At 35.7% G+C, this 26,113-nt stretch overlaps 1 protein-coding gene across 2 annotated transcripts in view; it reads left to right on the forward strand.

Annotated features, from left to right (window-relative positions):
* The first annotated feature begins 2,887 nt into the window (after positions 1-2,887).
* LOC145989737 (uncharacterized) overlaps positions 2,888-26,113 on the forward strand; it is a 64,454-nt gene continuing 41,228 nt past the window's right edge. Inside the window, exons 1-7 of one of the 2 annotated variants that reach the window (XM_083125009.1) lie at positions 2,888-2,958; positions 9,351-9,444; positions 11,916-12,035; positions 13,825-13,953; positions 14,811-15,097; positions 16,361-16,547; positions 24,900-25,090. In XM_083125009.1, coding sequence (XP_082981135.1) covers positions 9,378-9,444; positions 11,916-12,035; positions 13,825-13,953; positions 14,811-15,097; positions 16,361-16,547; positions 24,900-25,090 — 981 coding nt within the window. In that variant the 5' untranslated portion in view covers positions 2,888-2,958; positions 9,351-9,377. Of the gene's footprint in view, positions 2,959-9,350; positions 9,445-11,915; positions 12,036-13,824; positions 13,954-14,810; positions 15,098-16,360; positions 16,548-24,899; positions 25,091-26,113 lie in introns of those variants that run through there. The other variant, XM_083125010.1, reaches the window with a different exon arrangement.

A 26,113-nucleotide genomic window follows, 5' to 3' on the forward strand; every position in this document is an offset into this window, starting at 1 on the left:
AAATAAGCATGCAGTTTCTCTACGGAATTGCAAAAATAATTTAAAGTTACTGCGTCTTGACACAAACTCAAAAAGAAACATCTAATAGTTGCGTTTTTGATATGTGGGGGTAAGGTTTCCGGGAAGATTTGTGAACAGTTGGTGAAGAATAAAGCTGTTCTCAACAAGATTTGGTTTTCTGGTAAACACTTCTGGCATTTCAGCTTTAACATCAAAAGTTGATCAGGAAGGATGAGAAACGTTATGTATTTTTTTTGACAACGGAAGATCACATTTCATTTACTGTTTATGATGTATCATTTATGTAATCCGTTCTTTAATAAATAATAATAATACATTAAAAATAATGAAGTGTGTGTGTGGGGAGTAGGGTAGACTGATCTCCTTGGGATATCCCGTTTTTGGTTCAAAATATTATGTTCCCCTAACTGTGGTTTGAGTCCCAGTTAGCTTATCTGTACATAAAGTGGACATCAAACAATTTTTTTTTTTAGAATTGAACGTGCAGTTTAAAATGGAATCCTATTCACTGAAACATGATCTCAACAGAAATTGAATCCTGAACACATACAGGGCCATAACGAAAATGGTTATGGGGGTCATAAACCCTTTCCTTTGGACTTTATTTGATTTGAAGAATTTCCTTCTCAGAGGTAAATTTAACAAGAACAAGTATTTCAGTTAGTTTACCCTTGTTAGAAGCTTCCCGAATGCACTTGTGTTTGTATTGAAAGTTGTTAATATAATACTGAGTGCAGAAAGGAAGACGCTTTGTTAATGCAATTTAAGCTTCTGATAAGACATTGCATATTTTTTACTTAACTGTAGTTTTATCTCATTTTCAAGGTAATTGACTTTTCTTCATTGTTTTCCTTCAAAGCAAAGTGCATTGACCATTAGAAGGGAAAAGTAAGTTAATTTCTGCACTTTTATATAACACACTCAAAAACTTGCAAACAATTACTTGAGTTTATACAGACGATTTTTGATGATTCCATTAAATCACGTTCGTGTAGTACTTAACTATTTTCATTAATTTTTCTCTTACATCCTGTGTGTTTTTTAAGCGATGGATTTTTCTGTATGCTGGTGCAGAAGTTGTCAACAGCTTGTTTTGAGTTTTCTTTTAATTCCTGAAGCTTTTATTGGGTCAAATAAACTGCACGCACATGGTGATGGACAATTTGCACCGTAATACTCATGAATCCCACTGTACATCTATGGTATGGACTACGCCAGTGAGTGTTACAATATAAAATTAATATATTTTCTATAATATGTAACCTACTTGACAAAATTAAATGAAATTAAGTTAATATCAAATCAACATTAATAACATCCTAAAGAAATACCAAAGGTTGCAGCACAGATAAACGTATTGTTTATCTGTGGTTACACTAATATGATACATGGGATGATACCCAGCGTATTATGGATTTATGTCGATACTATTCATTAATTACAGTTTTGCTTGCTCGCACTATGTGAGAGTTTGTGGGTTGATGGATTAGAGGTGCATAAAATGCATTCACAGAGAAAAAGCAGTAGTACAATGCGCGTAGATATTTTGAATTTTGCCATTGGTTATTTGTTCTCATCATTTTCTTGCAAATTCAGCTGCAAACTTTACTATTTATTCGTCCAGTTTTCAGTGGTATTGTTTTAATAAACTTCTCCATTCAACAATAAATCGAAATTGTCAAAATTGTTGCAGTACAATAGACGTGCTCAACCAGCCTTCTTTGTGCAAGAGCGCTCTCGTATGCACGCGTGGACTGCAGAACGAGCAGTGGTGCTGTAGCGTTGTAAGAGGGGTAGAAAGAGGGGAGTGAGCGAGGCAGGAGACTTCGTCGGTCACGTTCGTGCGGTTGCATGCGGGAATCTCGCATCCCACGGGAGCGCTCTCTGACCTCCACAAGTGCAAGTTGAAGAATTCTCTTGAACATTTTCTCCATTTTCAAACTGGGAGGGATGACGTAGGGAAATTTTTAGGAGAGTTGAGAGGTAAATGTTCGTTATTCTTCCTGAGATTTGGGAGTTGTTTGCGAATCGAATGGTTAGCGCTCTCACCTTTGGTGCGAGCTGTCTCTGGTCGATCCCCGATGGAAAGTTCAAAATGGTATAATTCCATTAGAACATTGTTGGGAAAGTGTGACAAGTTGAAAGAGACTACGAACGTAGTAAAAAGGTTGAAATAATTAATATTTTCCTTTCAGTCTACCTTGTTTAACAAACCACTCACGTACATTACCCCTACCCTTTTTCTACATATTAATAGTGAAATAGGGATGTGAAGGGTGGCTCCTTCCGAGGACACCCTAATGTCAACCTCCCTTTCACGTAAAACACCTTGAACTGGATTTTTCAGACTGGCGAGGCTCTGGCGACTGGACTCACAGCCAGTATGTTCATTTCTGGGGTGTTATGTCGCCTGTTTGAAATGTCCTTTGTCCAACCCATCTTATCACTAGTCATCATTATATTATCTTCGCAATTAGCAATAGTGGCAGAAAAGCGAAGTAAAAAAAAAAACTCAATCAATCAATTAGTAGTGGGAAAACTGCTATGAATTGAAAAGTTAGTGACGGGGTAAAATTAATGTTAAGACTTTCAGTAATTGTGAAACTTAATCACTGCATTATTCATACGTCTGGCAAACTATATCTGTTTAAAAATGATAGAGTGGAATTCATGATGTCTGTCTGAAATCGCAAAGACATAATTAAATTAAAAATATATTTAAAAAAACAATACTTATCTGTTTGAAACTAAGTATTTTATAAACATAATGACCAAAGGCCAGCGATAGTAGAAGTGAAATAAAGAGCACAAATGATAATAGGTCATTAGGTCAATACTAGTGTCATATAATGCCAAAAGTGAATCAACTGAATTCACCGACAAAACCTTCCTTGACGGACGCAGGACTGAACATCGTCTGATAATTTAATATCTGAAGTAAGTAAATTTGATATTCAATTGCTTTACATGTTGTTTTAAATAATATGGCATTACACGTCTGCCTAACTTGCACAGTCATTTTAAGTTTTACAATGAAAGATCTGGAGTGCAGATTAGTTCCATTTTGCGGAATTTATCGACTCTTGTATGTTATAAATATGGTCATATGCAGATTTTGATCGGATCTGGCCTCTGTGATTTTCGCTCTATTCTTAGAATCAGTAAACCCCGGGTTCGATTCCAGGCGGGAATATAGTGCAGTGAGTTTGTTCAGCCTCTGTTACCTTATTTCAGTATAAAGTGTACTTAAAATATACCTAATGAAACAAACGAATTTTACATCTGAATGGGAAATTATTAACGCATGTTTCAACTACGACCAGGGTGCTTGGCGTCAAATTGACCTAAATATTTCTTCGTGTGGTTCGCTTTCGCTGCTGTCTAGATATTCAAAATAGTTTCGTACGTATGTAAGCCTAATTTCCATCATGGATATCTAGGCAACAGCGAAACAAGCCCCTAGAAAACTCACGATAGTGCTCTAGAACAGTGTTCATGAAGGAGGCCCCTGGCATAAATTATACCGGGCCGCGCACGGGAGGTTCTCCTGAAGTTTGGGGCTTGCAGCCCGAGCTGGCAATCACCTGAAAGGATGGCCTTTCGTTCGGGTTTCGATTGTGATAACAGGAAATGCTTCCCCATTAGTGTGGCGAGCGATCAAAGGATCTAACCGGGGGACCCGTTGCTTCCTGTCTCCAAATTTCGAGGTTGACTGACGGCACCACTGTCAATTTAGTTTTATTGAAGTAAAAATATTTTGATTAATTTGAATTTTTCGGTATTCGAATTGGAGCATTCGGATGAACATAAGCACTTACCAAATTAATTTAGTGATATTGGCCAGAGGGAACTAAAACATTCCATGTCCAGTTGTTGTAAACTAATTTAAAACAAATCTTATGTTTTGCCAACAAGCGTAGACATTATCGAACTAATACTCTCTATGATTGTTATAATTTATTTAATAATGTAAAAATTTGAGTACATATTAATTAATATATAAAGCTAAAAACTTAAAAAGCAATTTACGATAATTTTTTTTGGGATCGGGGCATCGACTTTAAGAAGAGTTGCTACAGGATCGTTCAATGTTGACCGGGACATATGTGCACCAAAAAGTGGCGAATAGCTGGAGAACGATAAAACTGCTTGAGAATGTACCTGCATCCTTCGTGAGTGTTGCACGGAACGTTCGTCCCGATGTAGTTGGCGCATGCGCAGTCATGTGCAGTAGTGTTTATGAAAATGGCAGTAGTGTGTCTGTAACTGTAGGACAGTAGTGTATAATCAAATTCCTTGTGAAGGAGAAGGAAGATTAATCGAACTGAAATTTTGAGAAGATTGCAAGCACAGTATGGGAACAACGATGCCATGACCGAAAGTGTGTGAATGATATCAACAGTTTGGTGAAGATAATTGTTAACAAATGAACCGCATGGACCCCATTCATCCAACTTGGACATGTAAGGTGTTATTCATGCGGTTGTTTTGGAGGAAGGAACAGGATTAATGCATAGTATTACTGCACATTGATGAAGGGATGCCGTACGTAATGCCATTTGCAAGAAAAGACCGGTAATATTGTCTGAACATGTCATTTTTCATCATGATAATCCCTGGCCCCTCACGGTTAATCTGACAGCAACAACTCTCGGCAAAATACACCCGGGACGTTTTGTTCCATATAGACTACTAACACTCCAGACTTAGCCCTCATTGATTGTCTCATTTGAAGACTAAAATTGGTAAACGCTGTGAGTGCCACAATAATTTAAACACCGTTTTCCACGTTAAACTGTGAAATGTGCCATGCTTTATAATGTGGTAAAGGTGAAATGTGGTTGGTAGCCCTCTAAGTAGTTCAAAGGGCATGTAAAGAGGTCACGAGTGTGAATGTTTTTACGGGCTGATGGGCGGAACGATGCGATTTCCCAACACTTTCGCTTTTGGCACTTACAACGTTTACCACTTTTAGTCCTCATTTGCTTTAGCTCGTTAAAGAGCATATGAGAGGGGAGAAATTGAAGAAAGAAGGGATACTGACAAGAAAGATGCCCTGTAGTGGCTACAACAGCAATCAACTTCCTTCTATGCATAGGCGTGCGCACGGGGAGCAATTCCCCCCCCCCCGGTAATCATGGACGTCCGCAGATTTTTTTTTACCAGGGGGACAAGTAAGGTAATTTTCCATGGGGGTATATTACCTCGATAATAGTGTTGCCCTCTCAAAAGACACTACTTGAATTTGAAGCTATCGCATTAATGTATGTAAATTACTGTGACTGAAATCAAATTATACGTGTGAAATATATACTGTTTAGGTTGACATTCGATTTCTAAGGGGGAGGTGTGTCCATCCTTGCACTCCCCTTCCAGACGTCCATGTTTCTACATTATTATACTTTCACCTAGAAATTAGTGTAGAGGATTTTTTTTTATTTATTGTTATTTGAAGTAGGGTTACACTTAAGCTTACAGTATTTTTACACAGATTATCTTACTATAGAATCGTTAATAAACGATATTATACTCTTAAAGAAAATTAAGTATTTTCAAGCCGATTAAAGTTTAAAGCAACAACGGGGGGAAGGGGTGCAGTGGCGCAACTTCAAGGGGGCAATGTGCATTGCCCCTCCCCAACCTTGGATGGAAACCAATTCTAGAGGGGCAGAGGGGGGGCAAACATTGAAGAAAATTTAAGCAAGACTAGTAGAATCTAAGAGTAGCAGAACAAAAGGATACTCAAGATGGAATTAGTTTTTACGATTTTCTTGCATTATTTCTTCCAGGCGGCCAAGAGCACCTGCAGGGGGGCAATTGTCCCCCTCGATATCAAATTTTATACAAAAAAAAATACATTTCGTAAAATTTTCTTGCTCGCTTCGCTCGCAATATCTGCTTTTCTTGCAGTCTTGTAAAGTTCAGAGCCATAGCTAGGAGGCGGCGGGAGTTGTCCCTGGGCGTCGAACGATCTAAATGAAAAAAATTAAAAAAAGAATGCCATAGTGCCCCATGATATTTTTGTGCCATGTTAAATCAATATTGTTTTTAGTTTGCATTGTAAATTACCAAAGAGGGAAGTTTACTTCAGACTCTTGCTACTGAACAGTTTTATATTAAATGCATGAACACAATTGTTTGGAGGAAAATGAGCACGGCACATTTCAGGGACAATTTATTTATTCGTTATGGTTCACCTATGTTGCTCCATATATCAATGCAATGCAACTAATAACAGTGAGATAAAATGAGTTGTTTTTTTCCCGACTGAACTTTTATCAAGGCTTTTGCTCCCCCTAAACAGAGGGTCTGTGCACACCTATCCTTCTATGTCATAGGATCCAGGGAACTGACACAACGATGTTAGCAGTGCCTGGATGCTCAGGAGGAATACTTGGAGAAACTGGCCTAGTTTAGTGCTTGTAGGACTTTTGAACTCTTTATTAGAAATGAATGTCCCAGTCAACGTTGAACAACCCTAGTAACTTTTTGTGTAAAAAAATAATATTAAAAACATTCTGATTTAAGTACTTTTAACAGACATCTTTTTTTTTTTGTTTCAAAAAACACAACACAATATTAGCATAAGAAAAGAAGTAGAATATAATTTAAGAGATTCTGTCAATCGGAATTTATTTTACTGCAACTTTTTGCTACTTGTAAATGTGTTGAACATAAGTACACAACTTTCTTAGGAAAGGTTTGCTCTTCGAACCCTCACTTTGATGCTACAAGCCATCAAAAAGTGGCATTTTCTAACCAAAATGTATGCCAAGGGTTCCCAAACTTTTTTGTTTCATGGCACCCTTCGTGTTTCAAGATTTTTCCACGGCACCCAAATCAAAATGTAGGCCTATCTAACACTTGCAACGCTCAGTTAGTGTGGTTAGGTTGATTGCCTTAAGTTAAAAAATAAACACATATTTCAAATTCAGAATCATTTTACATGTAAAAGGTAGTAAAAAAAAGCACATATTTGGAACAAGTGTCATTTCACTGAAAATATTGGAACAGCCATGGTGCTCCAGAGTGCCACGGTGCACACTTTGGAAACTACTACTGTATGCAATCCTTTCGTTGCCACTGGTATTTGTTTTTACTAAAGGATAAGATACTACAAATGATACTATGCACAGATGCTATCAGGGTGAAGTTATTGACATTTTTCCTTCAGATAATACATTTATCACTACCCACACATATTTCTTCCATATTTGATGTGTTTGCATCAAAAAAATAATTAGTAACAATTAAATAGATATTTACACTTCACAGGAAGCCAACCCTATCCCATATCATACTAAAAATTTTGTAGCTTTCTAACAGAAATAATAACCATGAATCTTTGTTACATGGTGTTGCATACATCTAAGATAGAAAAAGTCATTTTTTAGGATTCATAGCACCCCAATGAGCAAACCAGAAAGTCACTTTGCAATGTGCCTCCACCAGGGATCGAACCCAGTCCTCTTAATTACAAGGCAATAGTGTTACACCATTGGCGAGGTATGAAATGAGCAATATGTTATTCAGAGAACTTGGCGATTTTCATGTTCTCTATGCTCTTTGAAAATGTATCAGTGAAGTATGGCTACATCGTGTATAAACCCCTTCCCTATACACACATAAAAAAGACAATTTAACTCCCTATACACACATAAAAAAGACAATTTAACCTAATTTCATTCTTATCAAGCAGGAGCAGTTCACAGATTATCTATAACCTTTACTCTCTTGCAATCCTCATACAAAAATAACAGAGAAAAGATTTCAATGACCTGGAAATTTTATCTAGAAATCCTAGCGCAAATAGACAAAAAAATAATTTTACACAAAGGTAACTAGTGAAATAGTAGAATAAAATATGGAAATGTATTGTTTGTCATAATGGAAGTGTGTTGACATTTATATCTTCAAAGCAGCTCGTAGCCTATGGTTCTTGCACATATTATTTCAAGCTAAGTTCTTTACCTTAAAATGGACATTTTTAAAGATGAAAGAAACAAATTGAGTATGAAATCATTGGCTGGTACTCTAACATTATAATGAATAGTTTTACATTTAAATTGAATTTTAGGTTTTAAAAAATGAAAACTTTCATTTTGGCTGATTTATGTTAGATTCCTCCCTGGCATCAGTTATACTGGACTGCAAAAGGTTCATTAGATTCAGTGGTTGACTATTAATTTAAACCTAACTTTATATTTGTGTACAAGCCTAGATATAATTGAACTATTAATCTTTATGATAATGCCATAATTTATTGTTATTTAATTTCAAGGGTACAGGTTAATGCATAAAGTTTTATTTTAAAAAAAAAAAAAAAAAGATGCTCTTAAAGCAACATCCAATGCTCAGATCAGGATGCAAATGTGGATCCTTCGATGGTGAGAAACATAAAATATAACATAATAAAAATAAAGTATGTGTACAATCATGTATGTTTCTGTAGGAACAAAATTGCGAGATTTAAGTTCACTTTATCCATCCTCAGATAGGCACTTTCAAGTGAAATTCAAACCTCTGTGCAATTTACCATTATTAATTATTCATGTGCAATATATTAGAATGTTGATGAATAGTGCCTGCAAAGCATTCCCATCTCAGTTATCTGGAAAGACCTCATATAATTCAAATTATGAAAGTGTAGTGTGAAAAGAATGGCAAGGGATGTCATGACAGACAGCAGATTAAGTGACTATGAAATTATCCTATTGCTGGGGACATGGGCGTCCAGAAGGGGAGGCAAGAGGGGGGTCGTTGCCGCCCCTGGAAAATGAAAGTCAACCAAACATTTTATATTTCACACATATAATTTCATTTTAGCCACAATAATATGTGTTAATTATTGCATGAACGCCATAAATTCAAAATTAAGCAATGTTTTGTTTGGTGCTAAGCACAAGGGAGCACTTTACCTTTTTTTATGATAAACAAAAGTAAATGAACAAGATATTACATAACCAAGACACACAAATATTTTCTAACCATTCCTAAATCAAAATAAATTTAAAAAAGCAATTAGAATGGGAAAATATTAGCTTTAATTGTGCACCTTTACATTACAATACATGTAATACATTAAAAGATATTTTCATGCATTCCACAATTGTGCCCTGATATTTTATTGCATTCTCTTGGTACTTGCCACGATGTACTTTCTACATTTACAACCATGATACTAACACCATTCTTGAATGAAAAAATAAACTTCAATACTCTGATAGATAAAAGCTTATGAATAATATTTTGTGTCAACATAATTATAAATTTAGAATTAAGGTAATATTATTTTTAACATTAAAAAATAACTCTTCTTCATTTTGCAGGGTCTCTATTTCATACCTTGTGTAAAAATGAGAAACACGCTGCAAGAAATATGTTTTAATCTTCTCATTCTCCACTTTTCTGCCTTTGTATTTAGTAAGTATATTTATACTGTTTCTAGTATCAAATTAAAAACTTTTAAAACTTTCAAATAATATTGAAGGAGTTAAATATCTAGCAAATTTAAATTTGAAAAGATTTTCACTTGTTCAAATTTCATTCTTCCCTACTAAAATTACCTTCACTAATTTCAGCATGCCTCTTAGATATTATAAACATTGATTACTTGGCCTCCTCTCCTTTGGCACATATTTTGCATCTGTGCTTGGATATTTACCATAATTTCTTTTCTACCATATAAGTTAATCCTGCTGATATGGATGAATGATTATTCAATGAATTAGTTGAAAAAAGATACAGAGTATATGGCCTGGTAGCAGGAGCGGCTCAAGATAAAATTTTCTCCTGAGCAAGGTACATTTTTGGCACCCCTTACTTTTCACCCCACCCCCTCCCCCTGCTGCCCATCTTTCTACCTTGGTCCACCTGCTTTCCTGCTTCCTCGAATAAAAAGACATAACTATATCATATATTTTTGGCTTTAATGATAAAAACATAGCCTTATTTTTTAAACTACTTTCAGTGTTACTGTAAAAGAGCATGTAGGTGTGTGTTTATTTTGTGCCTACATAATGACATCAAAATAACAGTAATCTCTAGGTTAAAAATTGCACATGGTTTTGCAATATACTTATGTTGATATTGTGGAGCTGTAACTTCAATTACTTCTTGTCAAAAATAAATCCAACTTTTTAAAAATTGAATAGCCCAGTACCTGGTGGGGGTATATAAGTGGTTCAGATCCAACTTTAAACTGTAGGTCCAATCCCGATTAGTCTATCCATGCATAAGTGGCTTAAAAATAAACTCAAAGAAACAAATAGTCACGCTTATGTGATCAGAAATCAGATTTTGGCCCTAATCAAGGGAGATGTCATGGTTTGCCAATCCCCAAGGATGGTGCCTCAGGCAGTTGCCCAGGTTGTCCAGCCCTTAAGCCCCCCCTGCCTGGCAGTGACTTGACCTCAAATTCTTAGAAGAATAAAATCATGTTAATAAAATAATTATAAATAAAAAAAAGGAAACTCAACTATTCATGTGTGTATGATTTGATATTTATGTTTGATACCAGATGCATTAAATGTTATTATTTAATACTGCAAGTTTTGCAACACTGTATTGTAAAATTATAATTTTGATTTGTACATTGTAATACTAATTGTTCCTCATTATTATTCAAAATACAGGTACAGTCACGGACACTGCCAGCTTGAAATGATTCCATTGAAAGTCAATATATTCATTACAAGCCAGCAGTGTCCATGACTGTACAAGTATATCAAATCACTACTTGCTTTATTCCAATTTACATCAAGTAAAAAAATATACATGTTGTTTATACAATATAATAATTTCAAGAAAGAATGGTAAACTTTTAAAAAAATAATTTAATCACACAAATGCTAATTTTTGTTACCCTCAAGTTTGAAGCTTGAAGAAACCCATATTTTTTCAAACTATGTTTGTGACAAATTGTCTGTATCACAAAGTATCGGTAAATGTTTCTTTTCAGTATTTTCTCCAAGTACATTCAGATGGAAATAGTTGCAAATAATTTGATACATAGGTATATTTTGCCTCAGTAAAAATGTTAACCACTTTATAAATCCGACATTATTCAATTAACTAATTCTCTGCAGTGAAGCTATATACAGACTCTCTAAAATTGGGCCTTTTTGGCGGGGTGTCTATATATAGACAGTATTTGAAAGTTAACGGTTCTTGTATTGTGGCAAGTCATTTTTATAGACACCACTTTTTCATGCTATTATTAGTCTATATGGGCTATTGGCAATCAAAACATCCATTGTTGATGCTTTTCCAGTTCTATTGAACCAGTCTAGTTGGTAGGGTGTCTGACTGCCATGCGAGAGAACGAGGGTTTGATTCCTGGGGTGGGTGTTCTGAGGTAGGAATTTTACTGGTCTAGTCCCTTCATAAAGTGTCTCTGGGGCTCACTCGGCATCAAATAAATGTGTATCTGGGGGCAACCCTGGAGGGTAAAGGTGGCCAGAGCATGGTGCTAATCACTTCACCTAAAAATGGCCAAGAACAAGAACATGTAGTGGGGGTGTGGGGCCCTACCCCAAAACCCCTAAATGTGCCTTCATGGCATGATGCTGTATGCAGGTGGCACTTTACTTTTGGCCTTAACTAATATGAAATGTTTATTTGCAGCAGAGTCTACGTATAGATTGTTTTCCTTAGCTTCATTTTGTATTTTTATAGTTAGTTTTTTGCATTATTTATGATGAAACGAATTTGCGGTTGCATCTATATATAGACAATTTATTGTTGGTTGCACTTCCCTTTAAGGTCGCCCCAGGGAAGGGGTTAATGTGAATGCTTTGTGATTAAGAATCCAATAGAAATTATCCCTTCTTGTATGAAGGTAATACTTTAATCTACAATGGATATATTCAGAATATTCTTGTAAATATTTAAAGGTTCTGATGTCACAACTATCTACAGATTCTATGGTGATGGCAATGAGAAAACAGTGGAGTGCCATGCGAGAACAGATGCACTTGGATATCCATTCATAGACAAGGATGGCATGTATGTAGGTAAGTTATATATTTGTTGTCTCTTCAGGGTTGCTCATGAGTAGAGTTGTATTAGTCATTGCCTTCAGAGAAATCCTTCAAATTCTAATACCATAATTGAGTGATATGGGATTAAGAAGAACGGAAAATACATATATAGAAATAAGTCAAGAAAAATCTACATTGAAACCATAACACAAGGAGTATTCCAAGGATCAATATTAACTACTATTGACTACTTATGAAGAGTATGTATTTTGAGCAGTGGCATGCCCAAGGGTGGAGTTGGTGGGGCTCATAACCCCCCTTTGGCCTAGTATTCCTAATCCTAAAAATAATGTCAAAAGCAGGTAAACATGTCAAAATGAGGGTTGACTACAAGAAAAATTTAACCTTTTGAAAATCCTGGGCAAGTCACTGGTTTTGAGTATTTATCTACTGTCTGTATTGTTACTAGAATTAGATTGATTGGTTTAGTTGTTTTTTTTTTCACCCTTGGGGATGAATGGTAATAAGATGAGATGGATGAACGGATAATCACAAACATATAGGGATGGCACAACATGGGCTCCACAGAGGATTATACTCCATATGCCATAGTCACCCTAGTCTGCAAAATTCAGTCCAGGGTGTAGTATGTGGAAACAAGATTGACATTTTGATGTCATTGGAAAGGGTCACCCCTTGCACCCCCATTGCGTGAATTGTAGGTTTGTGTCTTATCCCAAAAATCCAGTACCGGGATCCCAAGCAATCAAGAATTCATAAAATGTAATGCTTAAAAGTGTAACACTATTAAGCCTTGTTTCCATGATTATGAAAAACTAAATATGCTGACCAAGGCAGTAATTTATTTTATTAAAAACATAAACTAAACGTAACGTTTCAACCTTCTAGCAAGGTCTTCTTCAGACTCTGTATCAAGTACAAAAGTAACAAGATACAAAAACAGGGCATTATATATACACACAAACATTACTCCCTCCAGACTATTTAGAAAGTTGTTTGGAACTTTCTAGCAGGTGACTTTCACTTGCCAACTTTACTTTCACCTAAAAGGCTAAACACAATTACTTCCATATAGAATGTGGTTGTACTTGATACAGAGTCTGAAGAAGACCTTGCTAGAAGGTTGAAACGTTATGTTTAGTTTATGTTTTTAATAAGATAAATTACTGCCTTGGTCAGCATATTTAGTTTTTGCTTAAAAGTGGTTAATTCTTGATATTTTCTGTATTGTAAGTGCCTGAAACTTCTCAGAAATTATTAATTCTTATTCCAGAAATTCAAAACACAATCACATAAGGGAAAATGACATGTAGAATTCAAGTTTTCCACAGAACTGGGGAATTTCGAACATTTCCTAGCCTGAAAATTTCCAGACTTGGTCAGAAAATTGCAAATTTTTCCCATCCTGAACTTCAGGATCAAGAAATTTCCCATCCCAAGCAAGAAATTTCTGGCCTGCACCTGTACAGAATTGTTATGTCCATTGCATTGTATTAAATTTCATGTAATATGTTAGCATTCTTTGTGCATCAAATAAACACATGAAGTAATGTGTCTAATGAAATGTAAAATAATAGGTAACCCAATGAAATGTACAATGAACCCATGAATGTACACATTCTAAAGTTGAATAAGTATATATTTATATAACTTGTATGTATGTGATAATCTGTTCTTTCATGAGTTGCCTGAACTGAGATGATCTTATAAATTTATTTCACTTTTCTACATAGGTTTACACTTAAATTCGCATAGTGAATCACTCGTAACTCTATCTTATGATATTTCAATTTTCTTGCAGATCCAACTGTAGGGTCAGATATTCCACCATGTGGTTCACAGCCTGACTATGAATGCAAGTGGGAGAGCAATGGTTGGTCCACTGTCAGGGCTTCAGAAATTTCAGATGAACCTCCACCTTATTTCAAAGGTATTTATCGTATATTATGCATAATATGTTGAGTTATGTAGAAATAATGTAGTTTAGATTGCCTGTTGTTTGAAAAGTAAGAGTCAAAAGATCTTTTAGTTTTTCTTTTGACCTTGCCTATTTTTACTTGTATTAAACCTAGCTTCTAATCTCTGAGGAAGAAATACAAGTCTAAGAATAAATTAGGATGAAACTAGTAAGACACTGTTCTTTAGTTCATAGACATTTCTATGCTGATTTGATGAAATTTGTAAATGCACTATGTAACTATTTTTCTGTCCTGGGAATCTCTGGAGCTAGTAAACGAAAGCAAATCTCTGCATAAATTGTGCCTCGAGATGGCTCGACCAATAAAGTTGTGAGAGGGGAACTGATTGCAGCTCCCAGCCGTTTGCATCAGTGCAGATTGCTTTGCTCTGCCAACTTGCTTTCTCCCCTTCTCTTCCATTATTCATGGCCTTGTTCTAAAGATTTCGTTGACAGAGTATTGATAAAGCATAACTCATACTAATGTCAGAATTTTCACATGGGTAAGTTCACTTTTTTCAAGGGGGGGAGAGAACTAAATGACAAGGTAGCCAAAAGTGAACTATACCTATATAAATGGCGAACAAGTCAATCATGAACAACGGTTTAATGTTATTGTATAACTTCTAAAAGACGATGATTGAGATTTCAAAGTAAAAGAACGAATGGGGACCTCATATTCTAATCTTGCCCAGAGCCCTGTGATATTTTGCTTCCCTAATGCTTGCATACTTTTGTTGCTGTATGCAAATATATTAAAACTACTTTTTTTTAACATTTCTTGACATTTTCTCAAAATGCAATTAATAAATACCATTTCTATCATTTAGGAGTTCGAGAATTCACTACTGATGGTACTTCAACAACAGTTCCTCCTGTCCCAGTTCATGATGGTTCTTTGAATTTCTCTGTAAGAACTTCCAAGCTGTACGGCAGTCTCATGATATACTTACTTACACAAAGAAGCTTGGATTCACTAACTATGTATGTAGTTAGCTTCAAGAATGACCTCTTTGGGGATGCTGAAGTGTTACGTTGTAGTGTCTCAGGAAAGAAAACTGTTGTTCTGCCAGGAGATTCAACCAGAAATTGCCATCTTGTTATGAAGCAGGCAGTGGTAAGTGTGAACAGCTGAGTTATATTGAATTCCTGTGTAAGATATAGTGTACCTGAATTCTCTGTTTTGAAATGGACCAAGATGGAAAAGCTTAAAATCTACAATCCATGAACATTTTGTAGCATGTTGCCTTCTTTTGGAACCATGCACAGTAAGTTGAATGTATAAGCAGGAAAGTTTGAAATCCTGGAACATGAAAGAGAGGCTACACTGTGTATGGTTTTTACATAAAAATCATTAAATTTTCATTGCATTGAACATTACATTGAACATTAGTGTAGATATTGTGTGGTTGGAGACATTGATGCAGCTTTACCATAGAGCATTGGGGTAATGTTTCAAAGTGAAAATGGAATTCCTATTATATATACGTGTGCTTCTTTAATAATTTTAATTTATTCTTACCCCTTAGCCTAAATATAATTCATTCTGTTTTGTGTTCAGCTTTGAAAGTTACATCTTTTACTTTATAGATGGTGTACATTAATATGTAATAAATTTTTAGAATATAATATTAGCACAGTGATCATATCCTACACTCATGTACATACAGTCTGTGGTTTAACAAAGCCATGATTTAAACATGAAAATGTAGGAATATTGATATTATTCAATCATAAGTAGTTCACAAACAAAGATAGGTTGACAATAGACAATTATGTATATACTTAAATATTGCCTGTATTTTTTACAAAGCAATATAATAATTTCCTTTCAATGTTCTTGTTAGTTTAACATAGTTTCATGTGCACAAAAATACTTGAAGTGGACAGCATTACTTATTAACAATAATAGAATCGAACAACAGAGAAATTGAAATAAGTAATCAAAAGGTAATTATACTGTCCCAGTAATCTGTGGAACAAGGAAATAAAAACAAATCTCTCTGCAAGTAGTGACTTGAGGGTACTCGACTAACAAATGTGTGAGAGGAAGTGAGTCCATGGAGAGGAAAATTCTGGTACAGCTACCAGCACTTTGCAAGAGTGTGCACTGTTTTGCTCCACCCACTCACTTTCTCCTCTTTTCTACCATTATACATGGCCTTGGTCTGCAGATTCCCAAGAAAGAGTGTAGTTCATAAGTTACTGAACTGAAATACCAAGCTAGGGGTTGAAAATCTGGTTGATACAATTTATATTGTAGTATACAATTTCAGTTTACAAGGAAAATTGGAACTGTATAACTCAGAGTTCCTACAGTTGCAAATGCGAGGTTTAAATTTAAAGGATATTCCTCATCTCTTTTTAAATTATGTTTTAGGTTTTGTTAACAATGGGACAAAACAAATGGGTCGATTTTCAACTGAGCATTCAAGATGATGCTTTTACACTGTTGGTGGGCGAGAGCTCAAAACCATTTGTAGAATGGCAGGATACAGCACCACTAGATGTCAGTCATGTTAGCTTTGGCTCTGATGAAATCCAAGCTGAATGGCAATTGGATTTGGGTGAGTTTTGCACACACTTTGTTTAGTAGAAATCATAGGCGTAACTTTGCAGGGACATGTTGATGGAGCACTTGCCTAAAGTTAGGTCTCAAGTTATGTCTATGGTAGAAACATACATTGTCATTCATTTTAATAAAAATAAAATTAATAAGAAGCTATAAAACTCAAATATAATATTTAACAATAATATGAAAATTAGATTTCTATGATATTTAGGAACAAGTTTATTCGTGAATTGCTTCAAGAAAGTGATGATAAAAGTAATATTCTTGCACTTGACAGAAAAATGTTGCATGATTGCTTTCTTCAGTTTACTTCAGTATACTTCCATTGAAGCTAAAGTGTATGTACTTTTATTCTGATGTTTCTTTGCTGATCTGATTACATAACTCTCAAGGAGTACACTCTGTTCTGGGAATCTCTGGAGCAGGTGAATAGAAACAATTGTCTGCACAAGTAGTGACTCAAGAGAGAGCTTGACCAGTGAACACATGAGAGGGGAACTGAATGTATGGTGTGGAAAATGAAGTTGCAGCTACCACTTCACTTACTTTCTCCCCTTCTCTATCGCATTATGCATAGCCTTGCTCCACAGATTCCAAAGACAGAGTGTTGGTGTTTCTTAGCAATGGAAGAAATTAATTTGGATTTAGTCATATGAGCCAACAATGACTGGTTACTGATCATTTTACAAATCTAATATTTCAGTAATTGAATGTGGAATTCCTCCATTTCATGACTGCTTTTGACTGCTTTTATGGAAATAAGGTTATAATTTGAAGGGCTCTGGTGTGAAACATGGTAAGAGACAATTTGGTAATTTTTGAGTTACAAAGTAAAATGTATCATCCTTCAATTTTCGAGTGAAATTGCCATGTCATACAATTTGCATTGGACTCAGTGAAGCCTTCTGAAATTGGTAAACACAACAGAAAAACAATTTATCTGCAGTATAGCTTGTAATAAACCTTTTTTCTTAATGAACTCAGAAATGACCAAAATGTCACTTACCATGTTTTACACCTGAGCCCTTCATTTATATACTCTAGTTTTAAAAGAAAGCTGCGGTAGGGTTTCTGACTGTCACGTGGGAGATCCAGGTTTAATTCCCATAGTGGGCGATCTAAGGTCAGAATTTTTCCGACCTTGTCCCCACATAAAGTTGCTCTGAGACTCACCCAGCCCAAAATAAATGGGTACCTTGGGGCAACCATGGGGGTAAAGGCAGCTGGAGCATGGTGCTGATCACATCACCTCCAAAATAGCCGATATAGAATGTGTGGAGCCCTACCCCTACATCGTCCTTATGTAAGCCTCATGGCATGGTGCAAAGTGCATGGGGAACTTTTACTATTACATAATTTTAGAACATGAGATTTCACTTAATAGAATTCTTTCCTAAGTTAAAATTCAGAGCCATGGACACAATCATTAAGGCTGATTGATTTAGTTGGTGTTTTAAGTCCACTTTATGCACAGTAAGGCTAATCAGGACTGGACCTAGAGTTTAAATTGGGATTGGAATGCTATGTGCCTCCACTGGGTATCGAACCCAGGATCTCTTGATTAGAAGGTGATGACGCTACCAGTACACCGTCAGGGAGGCCTACAATCATTAAGAAAGAGAACAAATCACTTGACTTCTTGATAAAATTTTTGCCTCATAAGGATAGATCTTTTCATAAGGCCTTCAAGAGCTAACCCCTCTTTCACACTGTACACTCTGGACTGTAATTTGCAGACTAGCAAGGCTCTGGCATCTGGACTCACAGCCACTATAGGGTCATTCCATGTCAAGTGAACCAATGAAAAACACCTAACCATCTCTAATTTTATTCATACTTAATTGTCATGAAGTATTACCTAAGGTAGGAAGAACGGCAAATTTTCAGATTTTTTCTGTTGTACTTTTCTAGTTAGACCCCTCTAAAGTATGAAAAATAGTATAATTTGCGGCACACATGCAATCACAAAAAAAGTCATAAATCAAGCTAGAATTGACGTAGAGCTTTATTTAGGTATATCACATGACTACCTTTCAATTTTTTTTCATTTCAAGGTCATTCAAACTTTTTTTGAAAATCGAATTTTTCGAAAACCTATATTTTGAATTTTTTAAAAAATACACATAGAAACATACATATTTCAACATCAAGTCTTAGAAATTTTGTTATGGGATCGCAATGGGATCATAGTTTTTGACATGTATAAACAAATACTATTCACTAGGTAAGGCCGTATGGCACGGGAATATTACAGTTAAATCTAAAAGTTCATTACACTCTATAAGGAAAACATAATTATCATACCTTCCCTTCTTTCATGGCAACAACTTTAATTTACTGTATGGTAATTTTCAAGAGCCATGGTTGCTGCATCCATTTCTTCCTTTGAAAGGTAGTAACTACAGCCGGGCCAGTAGGACATCTGGGTTTCACAAGGGTGAGGATCTGGCAGAAACTCAACTTCCACCGTATTTGCAGCCTCATTCTTGTCCAAGACTACAGCAAGCCACCAATGATTGTTGTTCTCACATATTACATATCCTTTCACTTCTGCCAGTTGCAGCCTCTGTTTCACGCCTGCTCCTAACATAGTAAAAGTGCACGACTGTTCACTTGTTGAAAATACCTTTGTCGCTAACACTGTATCAGACACTGGGATGAAACTGTGGAATTTATGTGTACCTGTTATCAGTTTTGCAGACAGAAATCTATCTACAAGTATTGTTTGTTCTTCATTGTGTAGTTTTTCATTGAAGAAGAAGAACTGTATGGAGTCGATGTTTTCCTCACACCATGTAAACAGCTGTGATGGTGTAATTATTTGATCATCATAGGACCTCTGCAGGCTTGCCCTTCCTGCAAGTCTTTTCACATTACCACCCAGACCATCACACACTCCTTTCCCATGAGCTGTAGCATAGAACGTCCCCACAGCTACGTATTCCGATCGGCCGCAGAGAGAGGGGAGGGAAGGAGAAACAGTAGCGCCATTTTCTTTCAAGAATGGGTGAAAACGTCATGAGAGAGAGCGACCCCTACCCGCCTGACCATCAAACAGTCTCAACCCCCGTTACTCGGTCAAAGACCCACGACACCCTGGTTCGGAAGCAGAGGTTGCCAAATTTATCCGACCTCAGCATAGCACACGCAAACGTTCGTTCTTTAATCCCGAAAATAGACGAACTGAGGTTCGTGGTACGCCAACGTGCTTACGATATCGTAATAATAACGGAAACGTGGCTCTGTAGCGCAGACGGGACGAACGAAATCAACATCCCCGGTTACTCGGTTTTCCGTAACGACAGAAACAAGAAAGAGGGCGGGGGCATTGCCATATTTATCCGCTCGGCGCTGGCAGTAAAATTCGTAGACTTCCGACCATCCGAAGCCAATGATATTGAATATATTAGCATGATAGTTAGTGTAAGTGACCTAAAACTTGGCATTTGCGCATTTTACCGTCCACCAAATGTACCCTATACAAATCTCGCCATCATGGAAGAAATTATTTCAGATAACTATGCCAGCGTAGACGCTTTCCTTATGCTAGGTGATTTTAATTGCGACATGCTCAGCACACAAAAAGCGGAGGCCCTGTTTCTTAAAGATATTATAAAATCGTATAGTTTAACACAATTGATTGATAAACCCACTAGAATAACAGAATCTTCCGAAACATTGTTAGATTTAATAATTGTTGACAACCCCAACATTGTATCTTCTTTCGAAATCGCGAGTCCAATCGGAACTTCAGACCACTGCTTGACGAGCGTGTCACTGCATTGCGCAAAACCCAGGGATAAAGCCAAGTACGTTACGTACCGAGATTTTAAGAAATTTGAATATGAAAATTTTTGTCTAGATGCTGTAAACATCAATTGGAATGAAACGTTTAAACTTGGAAACATCGATTCTAAAATAGAATTTCTTGAGAAAAATCTCGTCGCCTTGTTTAACGTTCACGCCCCATTACTAACGGTTAGGGTGACGAAAGAGCCAGCGCCGTGGCTAACGGATAATCTTAAGCTGCTCATGAAACTTAGGGATGGTGCGCTGCGTAAATACAAGCGAAGTAAATTAATTTTACATTGGGACGAATATAAAAGATTAAGAAATTTTACCACTTCTGTTATGAGGCAAGAGAAAAAAGCTTATTTTTCTTTTATTGTAAATAACAATAAGAGAAATTCAAAGAATATGTGGAATAGCCTAAAAACAATTGGTATCGGTAGCAAACGGAACGCGGGAGAACTTCCGCCTCACCTGAGCAGTCCCTCTGAAATTAATAAACATTTTGCAAAGGTCTACGACAGTGTTCCTCGAGACAACGCCATTATTGCAAAGGAGTGCAAGTATTTCTTAGAGAACTGCTTTCAAAACGATGCAAAAGAATTATCCTTTCGCCAGGTTCAAGATTCTGAGGTTGAAAAGGCCGTGTACAGTATTCGATCAAATGCTGCAGGAGTGGACAACATTACGTGCAAAATGCTTAAACTGGCCCTTCCCTTCATACTTACGGCACTCACGCATACCATAAATTTTTCTCTGAAAACCAGCCAATTTCCAAATGCATGGAAAGAAGCTCGAGTTATTCCGCTCCCCAAAAAGCAGGCGTTAACCTCTCTAAGTGATTTAAGACCAATCAGCATTCTATCAATATTTTCAAAAGTCACAGAAAAGATAATATCTATACAATTAAAAGAGTACATTGCAAAATATAATATCTTACCTGATTCTCAATCAGGTTTCCGTACTTCTCATAGTACAACCACGGCATTATTATCTGTCACGGACAATATTTTACGTTCGATTAACGATAAAAAACTAACTATACTAGTATTATTAGACCTTTCTAAAGCTTTCGATCTTGTCAATCATAACCTTCTCCTAGCAAAAATGAAATACTACAGTTTTTCGAAGCCTGTAATAAACTGGTTCCAATCATATCTAAATGAAAGAAGACAAAGGGTTTTTTACCCTGCCGACACCGGATCATCACCAATAACATTAAATGGAGGAGTCCCGCAAGGTTCCATTCTGGCCCCCCTTTTATACACCTTATACGTCGCTGATATATCAAAGACCATCAGCCATTGTAATATACATTGTTACGCGGATGATACGCAGTTGATGATATCGTCATCACCATCGGATTTGTTAAACAAGATTGATAATCTAAACAATGATCTACATACCCTTAACAATTGGCTCACTGCAAATGGGCTCGCAATTAACCAGAATAAATGCGTATACACAATTTTAGGCTCTAGCTATTATCTTGAAAAAGTAAATTATGATACGATTAACATCAAAATTAAAAACCAAAACATAATTTATGCACCAACCGTTAAAAATCTAGGCCTTACTTTTGATCCCAAATTTTCCTGGGCAGGGCATATTTCAGCGCAATGCACAAAAGCGCTAACAATAATGAGATCACTCTACAGGAGGAGAGACTTTTTCACTACAGAAACTAAATTATATCTCATCGAAACTCTAATATATCCTATTTTCGATTACTGTGATGTGGTGTACGGCACGAATTTACAACGTAAAATATCGAACAGAATACAAAAAATACAGAATTCTTGCATTCGTTACGTTTTCTCGATCAGGAGAAATCAGCACATCCTACCCTTGCTCAATACATACAAAATCCTTAACATGTCTAGGCGACGCCTCCTGCATCAGTGTTCTACAATATATAATGTATTAAAATTGCAAACACCTAGCTATCTCCACGAGAAACTGGCATTTAGAAATTCCATACATCCATACAATACTAGAGGTCGGCGAAAAATCGACATTCCCCGCCACTCTGCTGTCAGTTTCGAAGGCTCCTTCTCCCTCTGGTCTGCAAAGGTTTGGAATGCTCTCCCCGATTATGTTTCTTTTGCTACGACACCCAAAAACTTCAAAGAACAAGTCGTATTATTTTTATTGCAAAGACAAAAATTGAGCATTAGCTCGTACGGCTAAGCAACAGGAATCAAGTAAAGTAAAACCATGTATTTTGCAAACACTTATCTGACACAAAGAATATTTCAACCTGTGTGCATGCTATTTTAGTATCGATCTGGAAATTGCGTATGTACACGTGTGTATGTGTGTGTGTGTGTTAATATATCTGTCATTGTATTCTCTTATAATTTTATTATTTTTCATTTATGTCATATTCATTCATGTTATGTTATTTGATTTCAGTATTATTCAGTATTATAAATGTATGTATTGTAACTTTTATTCACCAGAGTTAGGTGGTAGAGCAGCCCAAGGCTGAATCTCGCTCTGTAGTAAATAAAAAGACTTTTCAATTCAATTCAATTCAATTCAAAAAAGCCACTCGCTACTCCAAAATCATTAACATGGTGTCAAATGTTCGAGAAGTTTTTCCTGTTTTTGAACTGCCCAGCTGAACCATCTGAGAAGTAGTAAATTAGTTTCAAATCCCTAATCAGTGCCAATCTAAGATGAGAGATAAGCTTTTTTTAAAATAAATTTAACCATCCTAAATCAGAGGCATAACTTGGGGGACAAGGGCCTGCACTTACTTTCCCCAATATTTTGAGACTTATAACAATGCTTTATAATAACCTGGTAATTATCAAAACTTTTAAATATGTTATACAATAGTAGTTTCAAATGGAATCGTATCCAAATATACAAATTTGTACATTTTTTTTAGATGGGCCAAGATATTTTAAAGAAATATTTGTTAACAACTTGCCCTCCCCTCCAAAAAAGCGAGACCCCAAGTTATGCCCCTTTCCTACATACCCATTATTTCACCATTTGGCCCATTTGGTAAACAACATAGTCCCTTTACAAATGAATGGAATTTACATTGCAATATTTCCGTGTCATATGGTCTTACCTAGTTTATAGTATTTGTTTATACATGTCAAAAACTATGATCCCATTGAGAACCCATAACAAAACTTCTAAGACTTGATTTATGAGTTTTTTTGTGATTTCATGTGTGCCGAAAATTGTGCTTTTTTCCAAATTTCAGACGCTTCTAACTGGAGAACTACTACAATTTTGCACTTTTTAGATGGTACTTCATAACAACTAAGTATGAATAAAATCAGAGATGGTAACATTCAAAATTGACCAAAATTTGGTTCATTTGACATGGAATGATCTTATAATCCTCCGTGATGCCGATCTTTTGTGCTGTCCATGTGTGTTTGTGATTACCCTTTCATCAGTTTCATCTTATCACCATTCATCCTCATCTTGACAATTAACTAAAAGTGTCAGAAAAGTGAAGTAAAATAAACTAAATCAATCAATAGAGATAAATTTATATCTGTACTCCATTTATATCAATATCAATTTGAGTATTGGTATGGGTAAATCCTATACCTGTACTTTTCCTGCATTAATAAAAATTTACTATTGATCCATCCAGTGGCGGTGATTGGGTTCCAAAAACCAGGGGTGAAAGGTTCCAAAACTTGGGGGGGGGGGGGGCAAAGACAGTATATTTCCCTTTGTAGATAAGCTTTAGCATAGTGTGGGGTCAAAAGTGGCAAAAAGTAGGGGGCAACTGTCCCCTCTCACCCCCTCTAATCGCTACTACTGGATCCATCTGTACTTTTACTGCCTACACATGCAGACTGTGAAGAGTAAAATGCTTGATAATATAATCCATTATTGAATGATATAAATAATTTGCCATCTGGTGTTGAAAGTTCTGATGAAATGCATGCAATATGAAAATGAAGTTATTTGGTCACCAAATTAGACAGCAGGCATCATTTCCATATATTTTTGAGTAATTTGTTACTACAGTTCAAAAAGTATTGTGAACTAAGTAATCTCAAGTTTGATTCCTGGTGAGACACATTGCACAGTGGTATATTTAATGCATAATTCATACTTATAAAATTACATCTTCTGCAGCTAGTGGCATTGATATTATATAGTATTTATTGTTTTGAATGGCAAAGTTAAGTTAAGGAACAAGACTTTTCTTCCACTTAACCATTTCTACTTTAGATTTTACAAGTCCATGATTATTAAAATACCTAATAGTTTAAGAAAGGTAAGAAATAAAATCATTTAGATATAAATTTTAAATGAAAAACAACATTAATTAATACACAGAAAAGATAATGAGTGCTGTTCCTACAAGTTTGCATCTAATTAAGGTTATATTTTGTTTTATTACCTTGTTGTCAGTACTGGTAAGTTAACTCCAGATTATGATATCTAAATTTTAATATAAAGTGGCGAAAAGAAGAAACTTTAATTGAATTTGGTTTTTGGAGAGTTCCATTCTGTGATGTTTGTTGTGAACTTTTTATCTTCCGATGAAAAGTATATTGTTTATCTTCTGTAGATGGGCCAGTGAATCTTCTGTCTCTTTATGGTGGATGGTTGAGGAGTCCAAATTTTGAAACAGTTTCAAGTAAACTTTGTGTATCACTGTATACAGCAATGACTGCAGGAGCAAGTATTCTAGTTAGTGTGCAATATAACAATGGAAGCTTTGTTAAAGGTGAAAAAATAATTGCTCCAGATCAAAACCAGGTAAGTTCAATCATTCTGTTGGATATGTGATAAAGAGAATAAAATATTACAAAAATGGTGAATTGTTATTTGTCACATTTTTCAAATGTATACAAAATTATTAATCATTTGCAGCTTCTTCAACTGAAAGAAATCTGTTATATCTGTGTATTACTGTTTACAATTAACCTAAAGTATAAAATTAAGTACACCAAGATTATAGGTTTAGAAATCAAAATACGTGTCTGTGATGTGTTACCAAAATATATGAGAGATTAAAAATAACCCATGGTGCAATAGCCTGTGAGATCAACCAACCAGTTATGGGGTGGCATGTGGTGAGCATAACAAACCCCAAGTCATTGTTGTAAGTTTTCCATGACTGGGTTGTCCTACTCATTCATAGCTCCCCAATGTCCTCATGATGGTTGCTACGCCCCTGTGGGTACGTACTCAGATGTTATTTACCACGGCTACAGATATCTTAATCTCAGGGGGATAGGTTCTTTATTTGAGAATTCCAATAAAAAAAGCGTTTTATAGCCAAGAGGATATAGTTAAATGCGAATCTATATTCTGAGAACTATACAAAATACAGAGAAATATATATATATATATGTATAATCAAAAAGGCTTCTCTTTTGGTTATCAAAAAGGCTTCTTCTTCTTTGACTATCAACAAGGCTTTTTCTTCTTTTAATATAGAAAAGGCTTCTTCTTCTTTTAATATCAAAATATATGAATTGCTTCTTCTTTCTTCAATTTCCACTTCTTTTCTTTGGTAAAAGGATAATCTTCCTTTTCTTTCTTCTACCTTTTATAACAATCTCTTTCTTCTATTTACAAAAAAATAGTCATCCCCTTTTATTCATCGCTGTTCCTTTTTTTCTCTATTCAGATCAATTCTTATTTCTTCTTTCAGCAGCAATTCTTATTATCTTCTATATTCCGACGAGATATTCTTATATTCTCGATAAATTCTTCTATTTATTCTTTCCACAGCAAATTCTTATTTCTTCTATTCTTCTTTGCCACTGGAAAAAG

The sequence above is a fragment of the Lepisma saccharinum genome, chromosome 7, assembly GCF_977018435.1.
Source record: "Lepisma saccharinum chromosome 7, izLepSacc3.1, whole genome shotgun sequence".
In the NCBI taxonomy this organism is placed as follows: domain Eukaryota; kingdom Metazoa; phylum Arthropoda; class Insecta; order Zygentoma; family Lepismatidae; genus Lepisma; species Lepisma saccharinum.